Here is a 16,102-nt window from a genome sequence, read left to right on the forward strand (position 1 = left end):
TGTTATGGAAGAATATATGAGAAAATTTTGATGATATGTAACAAAGACAGGATATAAAAGTCAATAAAAGCTTTTTTAATTTGGTGAAAATAAAGAGTATTAGGCAAGAAAAAGAAACGAAAGAATGGAGCTAAGGAGAAAATGAAGAAAAAAGGAAAAAGGGGGAAGAAGGAAGGAAAAGGGAGGGAAAGGAGAGAGAGGAAAAAAAGAAGGAAAAAGGTAGAAAAGGAGAAAGGAGATGCAAGAATACTGACAGTCAATCAAAAGATGCCTGGGTGGGGAACAACCTAGATGTTCCTAGTTATTATTTCTGTGCAGTAAGATGTCTTATTACTTTTATTTTCTCCGATATCCATCCATATTTTGGCAAACTCTTCACTGTGGCCCTAACCTTATTTTTATAACTGGAAAAAAGCCAATTTTTAAAAAATTCTATAAAGGATAGAAAATTCATCATGTTGCATACCTATCAGTCAAAAAACAAACTGAATCCTTAGAATATCTACAGACAGGAGGGGTTAAAATAATGAACTACACACTATGGAGATGGAGAAGGCGATGGCACCCCACTCCAGTACTCTTGCCTGGAAAATCCCACGGACAGAGGAGCCTGGTGGGCTGCAGTCCATGGGGTTGCTAAGAGTCAGACACAACTGAGCAACTTCCCTTTCGCTTTTCACTTTCATGCACTGGAGAAGGAAATGGCAACCCACTCCAGTGTTCTTGCCTGGAGAATCCTAGGGACGAGGGAGCCTGGTGGGCTGCCGTCTATGGGGTCGCAGAGAGTCAGACACGAATGAAGTAACTTAGCAGCAGCAGCAGTAGCAGCAGCACACTATGGAAACCAGTATAAAGGTTTCTCAAAAACCTAAAAGCAGTTGTCATATGATCCAGCAATCCTTTTCTTGGCCATATATTCAGACAAAACTATAACTCAAAAAGATACATGCACCCCTATGTTCACAGCAGCACTATTTACAATAGCCAAATATGGAAACAACCTAAATGCCCATCAACAGATGAATAGGTAAAGAAGATGTGGTACAAACATACAATGGACTACTACTCAGCCATAGAAAGAATGAAACAATGTCATTTTCAGCAACATGGATGGACCTGGAGATTATCACATTAAGTGAAGTCAATCAGAAAGAGAAAGACAAATACCATGTGATATCACTTACATGTGGAATACAAAATATGACACAAGTGAACTTATCCACAAACCAGAAAGGGGGAAAGAGGGAGGGAGGGATGGATTGTGAGTTTGGAATGAGCAGATACAAACTATTACATACAGAAGGAATAAACAAGATCCTCCTGTATAGCACAGGGAACTATATTCAATAACCTGTGATAAACCATAATGGAAAAGACAATGGAAAAGAATATATATGTATAACTGAATCACGTTACTATAGAGCAGAAATTAACACAGCATCATAAATCCCCTATACTTCAGTAAAATGTATTTTTAAAAAGAATAGTAACCTATATTAATTGACTATATTCCCAGTATGTCCAAACAATGGGTTAGCTTAGTTAACTCAGGGAGAAAAAAATTAGTCCATGACTTCTGACTTGGTCACCTAAAGGACTGAAAAGTTTGCCTTTGCATCCTAAAAACTCATCACTGGGTTAGAGTAAAGGCAAAATCCAGTAAGTACTATGTCGTCACTATTTCTGGAAATGGTCTACAGGTTAACAGAACTGTTTCTTTGGCCCTACATATTCTGACATGGATGGTGAATTCCTATCAGAGTTTTGGTAAATCAGAGCTGCTGCAGCAACAAAGCCCTCCCCACTTGCCCTCCATACATCTCAAAACCTGATATACTTTTTTCCTGTTCTTAACTAGTAAGTGTCATACAATTTCAGTGTGATTACTTTATATCTCTTTAAAATGATCTAAAGAAAACACATACTTTCTTCACGGTTAGTGTTCAAGCATGAAGATATCCCTGTTTTAATTTGTCTTCACATCTCCACCCACTTGAGCTTGCTTATTAACATGTCCATTCAAATATTAAGAGAAAGGAAATCTGGATTATTTTTGTTCCTCTGCTAAAAATCATATGTGGGTACAGAGGTTAATAAAGATGCTCCAATGAGGCTTGAAGAATTCTGTTTCCTAAAGCAAAATTTGTTTCCAAGGATGAAGGGTGGAGGCTGAATCTGAATAAATACACCCAACCATCTTGTATATCATGCTGTATACAACTAGGAGCAGTAACTTAACAAAAAGTTCTTGGGTGAATTGTTTCCTTTATCCCTGCTATTCCTTTTTCCCATAGTGGGAATTTATAAACAAGAAGTAATTAGAGTGCAAGGAAGCACAGATAATATCTGCCAAATGACAAATCCCATTCACTTTTATGTATTATTTCTCCCATTAAGTCACCTGAGTTGACAAAATCCCCTTCCTTTTTAATAAGTTAAAGAAACAAACTGCTTCATATAGATACACACCTGTCATTAGGATAAAAAACAAACAAACAAACAAAAAACTAGCAGTGGCATCTGGGCTATTTTACACATATTTTTACTAGTTACCTGTTTTTTGTTTTTATACCATTAAGCTATAATCAAAATTGTTACAGTTGTTAGGAGAGTATATTTTAGATTGTTTTAAAATGACATGTTTTTAACCCTTGTGAAACCCATAATAATGTTAGGCATTTAGCAATCTCAAAGGGCATAGCCCTACTTTAAAATTTAAATCTATTTTAACTTCTATCACTTGAATAAAACATACATTGAGTTGTTTGCTATTTTACAAGTGTTGTTCCTTTTGGCAGAAATAACTCTGTTTGAAGAATGTGGGAAAGATTTCATGAGCCTAGATCTGCAGCTGACCTAAGTTTTTCTATCACCTTAGAGTTAAGACAGAGGTAATACCAGAGCTGGCAATATTTCCTTGAGTTCTTAATTTTTAAATTTCACAGACAAAAGAAATGGCAATGGCCTCTGAACAGGTCATTTCTTTTGACAGAACGGAAATGGGAAGAGATTCATAAATATTTTCCAAACTTCCCCAATATGGCACACTGTGACATGTGATCAATGGATCCTCATGCTTTTATATGTTACAGCGGGAACTTTCAGAAATGACTTACTGGGTTGTACATCTGATTGAACAACTGCTCAGCTTGCTACATTGCAAAGTTGGGGAGGCATTGAAGCACAGACAGGGAAAGAAGGAAAGATCCAGAAAAACAGCATTAGCTCAACAAATTCAGTGCATTTGCACAGACAAACTGGTGGTTAAAAAAGAAGAAATTTCAGTTTCTAAACATTCCACAGTGAAAGTGAGAGGCTCTAGGGAAATAGAAATGTTGACTTTGGCTCCTTTAAAAGAATAGCTGGAATAAGAAATTTAAGGTTTGTGTTACTTTCCCTTTCTCAAGTTAAATAACCCATGAAATAAAGAAAGCTGTCCACTTTTGATGATACATGAAGTGCTGGCCTCTAGCAATGAATCAGAAGAAGTGCTCTTGGCCAAGCCTGCAATTTATTACCTGAACTTCAAAGATGGTAATAATAAAAGATTAATTAAATCTTATCACTGAATTTATAGCTCTTCCTTTATATTAACACAAGCTTGACTTTTCTATTCAGTCTAACTTTAGAAAAATATAGATTAGCAAACAGCAGTTTAGCAATAGCAAAATATCAGTAAGCAAGACATCACAGGATTAACAGTAAATGGGAAAAGAGTTAAGTCAGTAGGAAGATTAAAGGGAACCAAAATACAGTATTACCCGTTGTCTATTACCAGTTCCTACTAGTGGTTCATAATTAAAAATACAGTTTTCAGTGTCTATCCTATTATGTTTCAAGTCCTTTAGAATCTGTAATGTTCTTCTATTCTGTGGAGAAGATAGAAATGTTTGTGGATTTAAATGTGCTAAATATTATTTTAAATAGCATCCTAAATTATAGATCTTAAATACCTGCATCATTAATTTGGGACTCAATGTCAAGGGGTAGAAGGTAAAACACTGTAAGTTTTAAGCCAAGACATTCCTTTGAAGAGCAAGAATTTATTTTTCTTCAACTTTGATGAAGTAAATGATAATTTTACTGTGGTTTTAAAAAATACCTTCCTCAAAGATGATATTAATTAGAAAATTACTTAAATAACATAAATCATGGCATTCTGAATTGCTTTTGCTTCTCAAATGATTTCTAGTCATATAAGATAAATTTACGTCTACATATTGAACACTAAATACTCACTAATATGAGGAAAGACTTCCTTACAAGTGAAACTCCAACAGCAAAGTTGGAGTTCATCGACAAGGCTGGAAAGATGGGGAAGGAACAAATATATCCTGATAACCTTGCTGCCTGACAATGAGAGATAGTTACCTATAGACACAGGGTGGTTTTAAGTGTCACAGTGCTCACAGGCCTTACTTTGGTAGCTGCCTTCAGTTTGAAATCTGGCTGACCAGGTGTGTGGAGCTGTTTTTAAGAGATGGGATAGAATGTGTAAGAAGTTCCTTTTCTGCCTTTAGTAACCATTTTCAACACAAACTATTTGGAAATGTCTTAAATTGACATCATACAGTAAAGAGTTAAAAGCAACTATGTGTATGAATGTCCTCCACAAATTTTTCTGTTAAAAACTCATCTTACCAATTTCTAGCATTGTTTATAAGACAAAAGCAGATTTAAATCACACTTTGGATTCCACTGTCACTAGCAGACAAAGTTTCTGTTCAGCTAAACACATCACCAATGTTGTATAGATTTTATGGCAAAAATACCTGAGTGCTCACAAATCTTGAGCAAAACTCCACTGGGAACGCATGGTTTATTTATGACATAATAAAACTATTATGTTTTCAGCTTTCATTTAGTAACCCTTTATATTTTATTCACAAGTCCCATACCCTTTTATTTAAAACGAGGCCCAGACACTCCTTAAGCTTTTATAGCTGCTTATTTTTCCATGAGTAAATGATGTGTTTATATGTACATTCACAAATTTTGGGCTTATATTTTCAAATATTTCATGTAGACTTCAATTCTTTTTAAGGTGATGGGTACTTGAGGTTTTTACAGAATTATTTATTAGCAGAAATTAAAGGTTACTAGAAAAAGTATTTTAAACTTTTGAATTTAGTTGATGTCGAGGGCCAAAGATAACAAAATAATTACTGTAGGTTAGGTATAAGACTATTTATATTATAATTACCTTATTTAATCTCACTGTACTATGCATGTAGGAGATAATATAAGCAAGACATGTATATACTTAGAAATAAATTATCTTTTCATAGATTAAATAGGTCCTTTACAGCAAGATAACCACATTTGTTACTTTAATCCTGGTGAGGTGGCAGAATGCTAAAATGTTGTCAGGAATAATATTAAAATATTTATCAGATTTGATCTACAAATTTCAGCATGTGGTGTCTATCTGAAAGTCTAAGGAAATCACATGCTTTCACTGACTTTGCACTTAACTATAACTATGTTGAAAGACCCTAAGTTGAATTGCACAGATGTTCATCTATTAAACTAGCTAAATCACATTCATGGAAACTATGAACATCAGTATATGAGCCTCTTACTTTTAAGAGGATTTCCAGTTCCACAGATGCCTTACACTAAAAGGGAGGGGGTCAAGTATGTATCCGAAGACATAATATGTGGGATGCCCTCAACTCCATAATGGTTCCTCGGAGTTGAAGAAAGGCAGTTTTCATGCCCAGGTGTAGTGGGAGTCCTCGTTCAGGACCTAGCATACTTCAAGTTAGGTGAGATGATTCAAAGACCACCACAGAGAGCCAACAAAATTCTCCCACAGAGTTATCTTGGAGTCCACTTTGTGATCATAAAAATGTTCATTATATAAAAAGTACCACTCACTCACAGGTTCATTTCTTGATATGCATATGCATATATAACATATTGCAGAACACATTCATATATGTGTCAAGAATACACATCATACACCCAATGCATAAATAGCCAAGTCAACTGCCGTTTGAACACCCTCAAAGGGGCAATTTAAACTCTATTTATTGCTTGAGATTTCTGCCTAAATAGACTTCACTTTTAAAAACTGAGATGATGAGTGGATTAGGAAATAGACTTTGTAATAAAAAGATTTTCTGGCTCTTTTGTTGTCAAGAGATTTGATCCATATATTTATCTTTTTCTATATTACTAAGGGGACTTGATTAGTGTGGAATCTCATGACAGTTTCCTAAAATTCTATGATGAAGTGAACACAGAATAATCACATTTCAGTTATACATTGTATCATGCGTATGGAATAGTATATTAAATTTTAAAATATCCAGAATAATTTCTCCACAGATATATGATGCTCTCACATCCCTGTTATCCATATCATATATTTTTATAACTTTAGCAAATGAATCCCCATTTCAGTGTGCTATGAATTATACATAGTCACATTTTATTATATAGTTTGTTTGTTTAGATTCTTATCATCTCTTCTGAATAAGTTTATAAGTTGTCAAAGGGAAACAAAATGCTTAAACTCATAATGTTATGAGTTTTACGTGAACAATGAATGCAGACGTACCAAACAACACAAGGAAAAAGTCAAAGGAACGATGCATGACTGGAAATGTACTCCACAAAAATGTCCAGTTCAGAGAGAACATGTTAATCTGCAATGCAAAAACCCTGTTTTCTTTACTGAGGCCTTCAACATAGAAACTTGCTTAAATATTAAGGCCATTTCTTGTCAAGTATAAATAGTCAATCCATAGAGCTTCCAAGGATTTGACTATTTTCACAAACTTTTGGAAATTTAACATTGTTGGGTAAACTCCTGCAAAGTCCCCTCTCCCCCAAAACTGACCTGCTTCTGAAAAGTAGTAAAAGTTTATCAACGTATAACAGGGCTCCTGGATTCTCTGACTTACTGAAAACACTTACTGTAAAACATATATCTTTCTTTATGTTTGAGATTTGCCCAGAGAGTAATGGCTGATCTTTATAATATTTTTCACTTCTACTACTATTTTCATCTATTTCTCAAGCTTTTTTTTTTTTTTTTTTTGTCCCAGACAGGAAACCTAAGATAACTTTTCATGTTCAGAGACAGATCTGATGCAGACTTCTTAGGAATAAAGATAGCTTAATTAATCCTTTTATCAGCAGATGACAAAAGATAAGGGGTTTCTGTTTTTTGAAAAATGTCTCTTCCTTTCCTATTTTATCAATTCATTATAAAATGAGTATGTTTTTTTCTTAGATATCACTTACCTTTTTTAACTGTGCTTCCAATTTGCTACATTCTTCTTTCTTTTGTTCAATGGCTATTTCTAGAGATTTTAATTTGGAGTCCCTTTTCAGTCCTGCTGAGGCTAATGAAGATGCATGTTCCTTGAGGTCAATTAAACTAGACTGAAAGGAAAAGAATACTAGTAAGTAAAACAGTGTAATTTCTACTAGCAATGTCTTCAATTTTAATACACTGATTCCATACATAGCAATAAAGTGTGCATTAGACAGAGAGGGTAAATAAGTCTTACTTAGGTAACAATAGTCGACTCTGGCCAGGAAATTAAAGTTGGCCAGTTTATAGAAGCGAGCAGGATCTAATTGCAGTAGAATCAAATGTGACCAAATGGTGTGGTCAGTAAATGCATGTTTCATGTCTCAAAGTTATGCTAATGATCTAAGTCCCAAGGTAGTCTTTACACATCATGGCAAAACAGACACCCTGAACCTTTCATTTACATTTATTGCTGTCAGGTGGTGCAGCATCTAAGAAAAACATGAAAGAAAATATCAACTTCAATGCTTTTCTCCCCCAAAAGGGCAAATCATGTATAAAAGAAGAATCCAAGTAAGTCTTTATCAAATTCCATTTTTTAGCAGAAAAATGACCAGTGTTATTTCAAACATCTCCCATAAAATCAAAGGTAAATTTATTTAAAAATTCAGAGCAAACTTTATGTCTTAGTCCTTTGTACATTTAGATTCAGGAATATAATGAATCCCCCAAACTCAGACATGGGGTTACCCAAGTTGTTCCAGAAAACAAGAGGGTTCCCTGCATAGTACAAATTCCAAAAGGTAAAGAAATAACACTTGCATATATCACAGTACACAACTTTACTACCTAGGAGGGCAATGTCCACCAGCAAACATGAAATGGTTAGCAACATCTAACTATGTGACTAAAATGTTCAGGTTCCACCTCAAACCAGACATGATACATTTCTTTTACATCCATTTGCAACGCCTAGGAAGACACTAAGCAAACAGCAGTTTCTTAGTAAATGATGTCGTCTAATACTTTACTGCATAATGAGCACTGGAATAACCAAATTGATGACAATACCACCACAATCACCCAGCAAGCAATCCAAGTTCTAACAACTCTCTGAGTGACAGGATAGCCATTCTCATTTTTCAGGTCAGGAAACTGAAGCTCACATGAAGCCTTGTCTTCAGCAAGGTTCTCAAGCCATTAATGAGAGATTTACGTCTCAAACCCAGCTTTCCAACTGCAAATTCAATGGTGTTTTCATGTAACTTCCACAGAAATAATAAAGGACCTTATAATCCTGGTGGCTCAGATGGTAAAGAATCTGCCTGCTATGTGGAAGACCTGGGTTTGATCCCTGGATTGGAAAGATCCCCTGGAGGGCATGGCAACCCACCCCAGTATTCTTGCCTGGAGAATCCCTTGGACAGAGGAACCTGGTGGGCTATAGTCAATGGGGTTACAAAGAGTCGGACACGACTAAGCAACTTAGCACAGTATAATCCACATACTTTGTCACGGTGAAAACTATGATCACTCCAACTAAATTATAAGATCCATGCTAATAAAAATTGTTTGCCTTTATAAATTTTAAATTGCCAGGTGTAATATTAATAGCTCTATGTGTCAACTTAGCTAGGCCATAGTCTCCAGTTACTCAATCAAACACTAATCTAAGTGTTATTGTAGAGATATTTTGAAGATGTGACTAACATCTATAATGAGTTCACTTTAAGTAAAGAATATTATTCTTCATAATCTGGGTGGGCCTGATCCTACTAGCTGAAAGGTCTTAGAAGCAGAACTAGGTTTCCTTCAAGCAGAAGAAACTCCTCCTGTGGACTGAAGCATTAGCTCCTGTCTGAGAGTTTCCAGCCCATCCTGCCTGACGGCCTTCTGTGTGAATTTTGGACTTCCTTAGCCAGCCCCCATAACTATGTAAGTCAATTCCTTGCAATAAATTTATTAATATGATTAAACTTCTTAATGCAGCTCTGTTTTTCTGATGTAAGTTTGACTGACATACTGAACCTAGTGGCAGGCACATTATTATACAGGAACAATAAATGTGTGCAGAAGTGCCTGTCTGAAATTCATACAATGTAACCAGTGTTTACAAAATTATTTTCATTTAAAATTTACACTCGACCAAGTCATCAAAATCTCTTTTCAATTAGAAGCACATATAAATATACATATTGCTTTTAGGGTGCAAACACAGGAATAACATTTGCAATCCGTGAAGAAAGCTGTAAATGAGACAGAAGCTTCAGTGCCTTTTCTTTCATACTAACTATAGGAACTACAGACTCCAGCTTTTATATTCTTTATATATCAAAGAATGATAATCTTATCAAAGAAAAAACCTCTCCTCTAAAAACTAGTGAATTTAAAGTTTAGAGAACATATTTTGCTTCTAAGCTTCCACTAAATTCCTATTACTGATCAATTCTTTCCTTCTTGGACTCCTAATTTAGACAGTACTTTAATCTGTTTCAGATCAGTTCAGTCACTCAGTCATGTCTGAATCTTTGCAACCCCATAAAAGGCAGCACACCAGGCTTACCTGTCCATCATGAATTCCCGGAGGTTACTCAAACCCATGTCCATCGAGTTGGTGATGCCATCCAACCATCTCAACCTCTGTTATCCCCTTTTCCTCCCACCTTCAATGTTTCTCAGCATCAGGGTCTTTTCAAATGAGTCAGTTCTTCACATAAGATGGCCAAAGTATTGGAGTTTCAGCTTTAGCATCAGTCTTTCCAATGAATATTCAGGACTGATTTCCTTTAGGATACACTGGTTGGATCTCCTTGTAGTCCAAGGGACTCTTAAGAATCTTCTCGAACGACACAATTCAAAAGCATCAATTCTTCGGTGCTCAGCTTTCTTTATGGTCCAACTCTCACATCCATACATGACTACTGGAAAAAACATCTTTGACTAGACGGACCTTTGTTGGCAAAGTAATGTCTCTGCTTTTTAATATGCTGTCTGGGTTGGTCATAGCTTTTCTTCCAAGGAACAAGTGTCTTTTAATTTCATGGCTGCAGTCACCATCTGCAGTGATTTTGGAGCCCCAAAAAATAAAGTCGCTGTTTTCATTGTTTCCGCATCTATTTGCCATGAAGTGATAGGACCAGATGCCATGATCTTAGTTTTCTGAATGTTGAGTTTTAAGCCAAGTTTTCCACTCTCCTCTTTCACTTTCATCAAGAGGCTCTTTAGTTCTTCTTCACTTTCTGCCACAAGGGTGGTGTCATCCTCATATCTGAGGTTATTGATATTTCTTCCGGCAATCTTGATTCCAGCTTGTGCTTCATCCAGCCTGGCATTTCACATGATGTACCCTGTATATAAGTTAAATAAGCCCAGTGACAAGATACAGCCTTGACATGTTCCTTTTCCGACTTAGAACCAGTCTGTTGTTCCATGTCCCGTTCTGTTACTTCTTGACCTGCATACAGATTTCTCAGGAGGCAGGTCAGGTGGTCTGGTATTCCCATCTCTTGAAGAATTTTCCACAGTTTGTCATGATGTACACGGTCAAAGGCTTTGGCATAGTTAATAAAGCAGCAGTAGATGTTTTTCTGGAACTCTCTTGCTTTTCGATGATCCAGTGGATGTTGGCAATTTGATCTCTGGTTCCTCTGCCTTTTCTAAATCCAGCTTGAACAGCTGGAAGTTCACAGTGCATGTACTGTTGAAGCCTGGCTTGGAGAATTTTAAGCATTACTTTGCTAGCATGTGAGATGAGTTCTATTGTGTGGTAGTTTGAGTGTTCTTTAGCATTGCCTCTCTTTGGGATTGGAATGAAAACTGCCCTTTTCTGTTCCTATGGCCACTGCTGAGTTTTCCAAATTTGCTGGCATATTGAGTGCAGCACTTTCATAGCATCATATTTTAGGATTTGAAATAGCTCAACTAGAATTCCATCACCTCCACTAGCCTTGTTCATGGTAATGCTTCCTAAGGCCCACTTGACTTCACATTAGGTTTAAAATTACCAAAATCCAAGGGCTGAAGTGACACTCTGGAGTTGGGAAATGAGCAACTATGCTGGGATACAATCCAACAGGGCAAAAGAACAAACGTGTCATAAAGGAGACAGACATGTTCTGCAAACAAAATGAAGTGTCCAGTTGTGGACTTCAGCATGTATCTCAGGGTTTTGGAGACTGAAGAAAAGAATGTGCACATTACTGCTTCTCACACTTCACCAAAGCACTGCTGAGTAAAATGAAGGGGCTATAGGTATCCCTCAGTACATGGATACTTTTCATAACCACCACACCAGAAATTTTCTTTAAATCAAGTTGTTTTACATTATAAATGCAGAAGAGATTTGTATTCTGTATACATGTTTACACTAGCATTAAAAGACTGTTTCAGACTGAACAGCCACAACCCATACCTATGAGCCCAGCATGGTACCATATCTCCTAACCCGGGGGTATTGACTGATTCATTTGAGAATTGTAGAAGAATGCATAGCACCCAACACAAGGATTAGTACCTAACAGGTCCTCAGTAAATTGGAGCTATTGTTATTATTGTCACTGCTTTTGTTGTTCTTGTTGTCTCAAACAAGAGATCATGAGATCCTCCAACCCATATGAATATGGCAAGACAGCAAGAAAACTTTCAAGGGGTTACACTATACGTGGCTAATACAGTACAGAAGATATGCACAGAGCATCACCGGATGAAGGGAGTTACTGTAAACACTGTTCTGTAAATTCAGAGAGCTTTATAAAGCAAAGGTAACTAGATCCCCAAGTCTTCACGCAGCCCCTCAAACCCTCTAGTCTGTCTCAGCTACACGGATACGGGTGGATGAGGACGACGCGTGCGGTTCACTTGTTTTTCCAGACTCACCTCTTTTTCAGTCAGTTCAGCCTGTAAAGCATTGACCTTCTCTTTCAGGTCTTTGTTCTCTTTTCGGAATGATTCTATCTCTTCTAGTCTTTCCCGATCATCTCTCTCCCTTTGTTCTTTCAAACGCTCAATTATTCTTTCCTGTGAGGCAATTGCCCAATTAAAGAAAAAAAGAGTGAGAATCTATCAGTGTGCGAGCCAAGGCCTGCTACAGGATGAAATAAGAAGCAACACATATAAGAAGTGCTCCTATGTGTATTGGACTCAACATACACAAGGTATTCAACATTGGGTTTGTGAAGAGAGGTTGTGCATAACGGTATTTGGGAAAGACAGCCAACCACAGCTTTCAGCTTGTTAATCAAAGTTAGTACCACAGGGTTGCCATGGAACTCATTGCTCAAGTTCACGGTGCTACCAGGAATTTCCAAGAGCAATTCCAGAAGAATGAGGTTCAGGCACCAAAACCCAAAGCCTTGTATGAGGAAGGGGAAGACACAGAACCAAACTCTTGGATCAACCCTCTTTGCTTGGCCTTCCCATCTAATGTCAAATAAGCTTCCTTGATTTCTGAAGACGTTTTTGTGAGAAAGAGGATCAGAGAGGGGCAGGAGCTAGACCCTCAAGGACATAAGGCTGAACTCACAGTGAGAACTTGATACAAAGTAAGTATTAAGTTCATGATATAAGTGATTTTCCAATGTATCTGGAGGTGTTTATTTACTTCCATGTTTTTTCAACGATTTCTTGGCCATCAGTAGAGACTCAAAAACATTGCTAGTTTCTCAGAGCTATCAGAGGTACTGTCTCCTGGGCTACCGTCCTCATTTTGCTACAAATAATACTTAACTCACAACTCTCAAAAGGGAAAAAAAGAAAACACTGTTAGAATTTGAGCAAAGTTCAAACCGAAGTTTTCTTTACTGAGAGGTCACTACTGCTAGGCACTGGGATACCGTCTCACCTAGTCCTCACCACCCCTGTACAATCTGAAATAGGACTACTGGTGAGAGTAGTGGGGAGGAAAGCCAGGCTTAGAGATGCCGGTTGACTCATCCAAGGTGACCCAGCTCAGAAACAGCAGGCCCACTCTGACACCCAGGACTGTCTGAGTCTTAGCCACGTCCAAGAGAACACACGGCCACAAACACAAGCCATTCAAGGAGATGTGAGTACCTGACTGCCCTTGAGTTTTATGTCTAAATAAAAACATTACTCTGGTAGATATATTTTCCAAACAGATGAAATCTTTCTGATATCAAAATAAGAACCTTTTTTTTTTTTAAAGGAAAATTCTGCTCAGGCAAAATTTGAGTTAGATTTCTGAAACTTGTGTCTAATTACCCAACACCTATTTGGATTTTCTTCTAGATGGTCATGTTAAAAAATTTTGGTGCAAAAATGATTCTTAAGAGTATTGTCTTTCATATTCTGAAATTCCCTGGTGGTCCAGGGGTTAAGGATCTGCCTGCCAATGCAGGGGACACAGGTTTGATCCCTGATCCAGGAAGCTCCCATGTACTGTGAGGCAACTAAGCCCACGCACCACAGCTACTGAAGCACACTCACCCTAGAACCCATGCTCTACAAGAGAAGCCGCCGCAGTGAGAAGCATGTGCACTGCAACTAAAGTCGTCTCTACTCGCTGCAACTAGAGCGAGACCATGTGAAGCAAAGAAGACACAGCACAGCCAAAAACTAACATTAGATTTTAAAAAAGAATATTGTTATTTATATTCTTATAAGTAAACAGTACAAGACAAAGCCTGATACATAAGACAACTGTAATTATAAAATACACAGCTTTTAAAAATACAGTGTTTAATGTAGAGGGAAGTTAGAACACTTGGCCTATGATTTAAGATCCCCCAGCAAAGTACTTAGGCTTCCCTGGTGGCTGAAATGGTAAAGAATCTGCCTACAATGCAGGAGATCAGGGTTCGATCCCTTGATTGGGAAGATCCCCTGGAGGAGGGAATGATAACCCACTCCAGTATTCTTGCCTGGAGAATCCCCATGGACAGAGGGGCCTGGTGGGCTACAGTCCATAGTGTCACAAAGAGTTGGACACAACTGAGCGACTAAGCACAGCACAGCACAGGGAAGCAACTCTTCTAACCCAATGACAATAATTTATATGGCTAACGCTTTCAAGGGGGGAAAATACCACTGTTGTTTTTAATTATTTAAAAATACCTTAAAATGAAATATATTATTACAACAGTGTGGGTTGAAATGGAATAAATGATTCTATTAATTGTCTGTATTTATTTCTTCTTGATTTCATTACTATCCTATTTTACTCATCTGTGCTATGGGGGAGTGGATGACTATGTGATCAACGGAAGGAGGAAATGGCCTCAGCACACAGTAAACCTCTCAAGGACTTTTAACAATTTCAGCAATTGAGCCCATACTGCCTTTGGCCTGCACCTACCGCCAAAGCCTCACAACTGCTCACCCAGTGAACAGACCCTCTCCATCCTGTCACTTACACCCCATAGTGTTGGAGTGACATTTTTAAAGCCCCAAACTGACTATGTGGTGGTGGCTCAGTCACTAAGTCCTGTCCAACACATGTAACCTCAAGGACTGTGGCCCACCAGGCTCCTCGGTCCATGGGATTTCCCAATCAAGAATACTGGAGTGAGTTGCCATTTCTTCCTCCAGGGGATCTTCCTAACCCAGTGATTGAACCTGGGTCTTCTTTACTGACTGAGTCACCAGGGAGCCCCTGATCAAACTGGCCACATCAACTCATTATTTAGAAACTTTCCCAGGAATCACTCTGGCCAGAACACGTGGCATTTATTCCCACTAGACACGCTTATTACATGATCACTCTCTCAGCCTAGCTTTCCAAAGGGCAATGCTCAAATCTTACGATTCTCTTCACTCAGGCCTGAGCAAATTGCTTGGCATACAACAGGCAATTAAAAAGGCTGAGGAACAAGAATTCAAATTAGGGGTCATCCTGTCTTCAAAAGAAGGGAAATAAAATTAAGAATGCATGTTAACATCCAGAAGGTGTCAGAGTCACTTGGAAATGAGGTTGATCTGCTCTAAGCACTTGTACTGTTGACTGGGCATTGATGACAAAGCAAATCAGCAAGCAGTTTAGTGTTATTAAGTGTTATTGATGATTCAATACTACAAAATATTTCTCCGTCAATCACAAAACTAATTTAACCATCAGCCGCGCAGGGCCAGATGTCAAAAACATGTGTTAAAAGGCCCTAATATGCCATGATCTACTTGATTAACAGCTAACTTGCAGAAATTCCAACAGTGTGTTCTTGTTTTAGTCTTATTTGCATTGGCAAGTGCTCCTTGTGCACCCATCTGGCTGTGCACTGGTCTAATCTACATGTGCTTTATCACTGGATGGGAACTGCATGGCAGTGGCCTCCAGCACTGCTATCTGGCTGTCTCAACTGCTTATCTGCCATGTGGCTTTATAAATACTGGGGGCTCCATGAGCTTCTGTATGCCAGTCCCAGAGCTAAGTCATACTCAATCTTAACTCACTAAGGGGCATTATTATTATTATTTTAAACACTCTGCATATCTGAATAAGTTCTGGAAAATTAAAAGAAATAATACATTCCCTGGGATGAAATAATAATAATCCAAGTGAAAAGGTGACTAGTGCCTAATGGTGTCTATTCATCAGCCAAAAGACAGCAAATAATTAAATATTCTTATAAGTCTATAATTTTCTTTTTTTTTTATTTTTTTTTTTTAGATTGTAAATGTATTTTATTTTGTAAGCAACAATCAAAATATATTTGTGTTACTGATTTCTTCAAATATTAAACGGGATCTTAACAAAATTTGTCCACTTTGATGTATTCTTATACAACTTTGGAATCTGCAAAGACCCTGACTAAAGAAATAGAAGTAATTGCACAATTAATTTTCAATTAAAAGTTTTCTCTTTTTGCACCATGTCTTGTTGTA

At 37.4% G+C, this 16,102-nt stretch overlaps 1 protein-coding gene across 1 annotated transcript in view; it reads right to left on the reverse strand.

Annotated features, from left to right (window-relative positions):
* LOC129547943 (ERC protein 2) overlaps window positions 1–16,102 on the reverse strand; it is a 276,497-nt gene that overhangs the window by 126,127 nt on the left and 134,268 nt on the right. The window contains exons 6-7 of the mRNA XM_088831677.1: window positions 12,143–12,283; window positions 7,255–7,395 (exon numbers count right to left, since the gene is read on the reverse strand). Of these exons, the coding sequence (XP_088687803.1) occupies window positions 7,255–7,395; window positions 12,143–12,283 (282 nt within the window). The remainder of the gene's footprint in view (window positions 1–7,254; window positions 7,396–12,142; window positions 12,284–16,102) is intronic.

The sequence above is a fragment of the Moschus berezovskii genome, chromosome 24, assembly GCF_049115385.1.
Source record: "Moschus berezovskii isolate FMDL1 chromosome 24, NW_MosBer_1.0, whole genome shotgun sequence".
Classification (NCBI taxonomy): Eukaryota; Metazoa; Chordata; class Mammalia; order Artiodactyla; family Moschidae; genus Moschus; species Moschus berezovskii.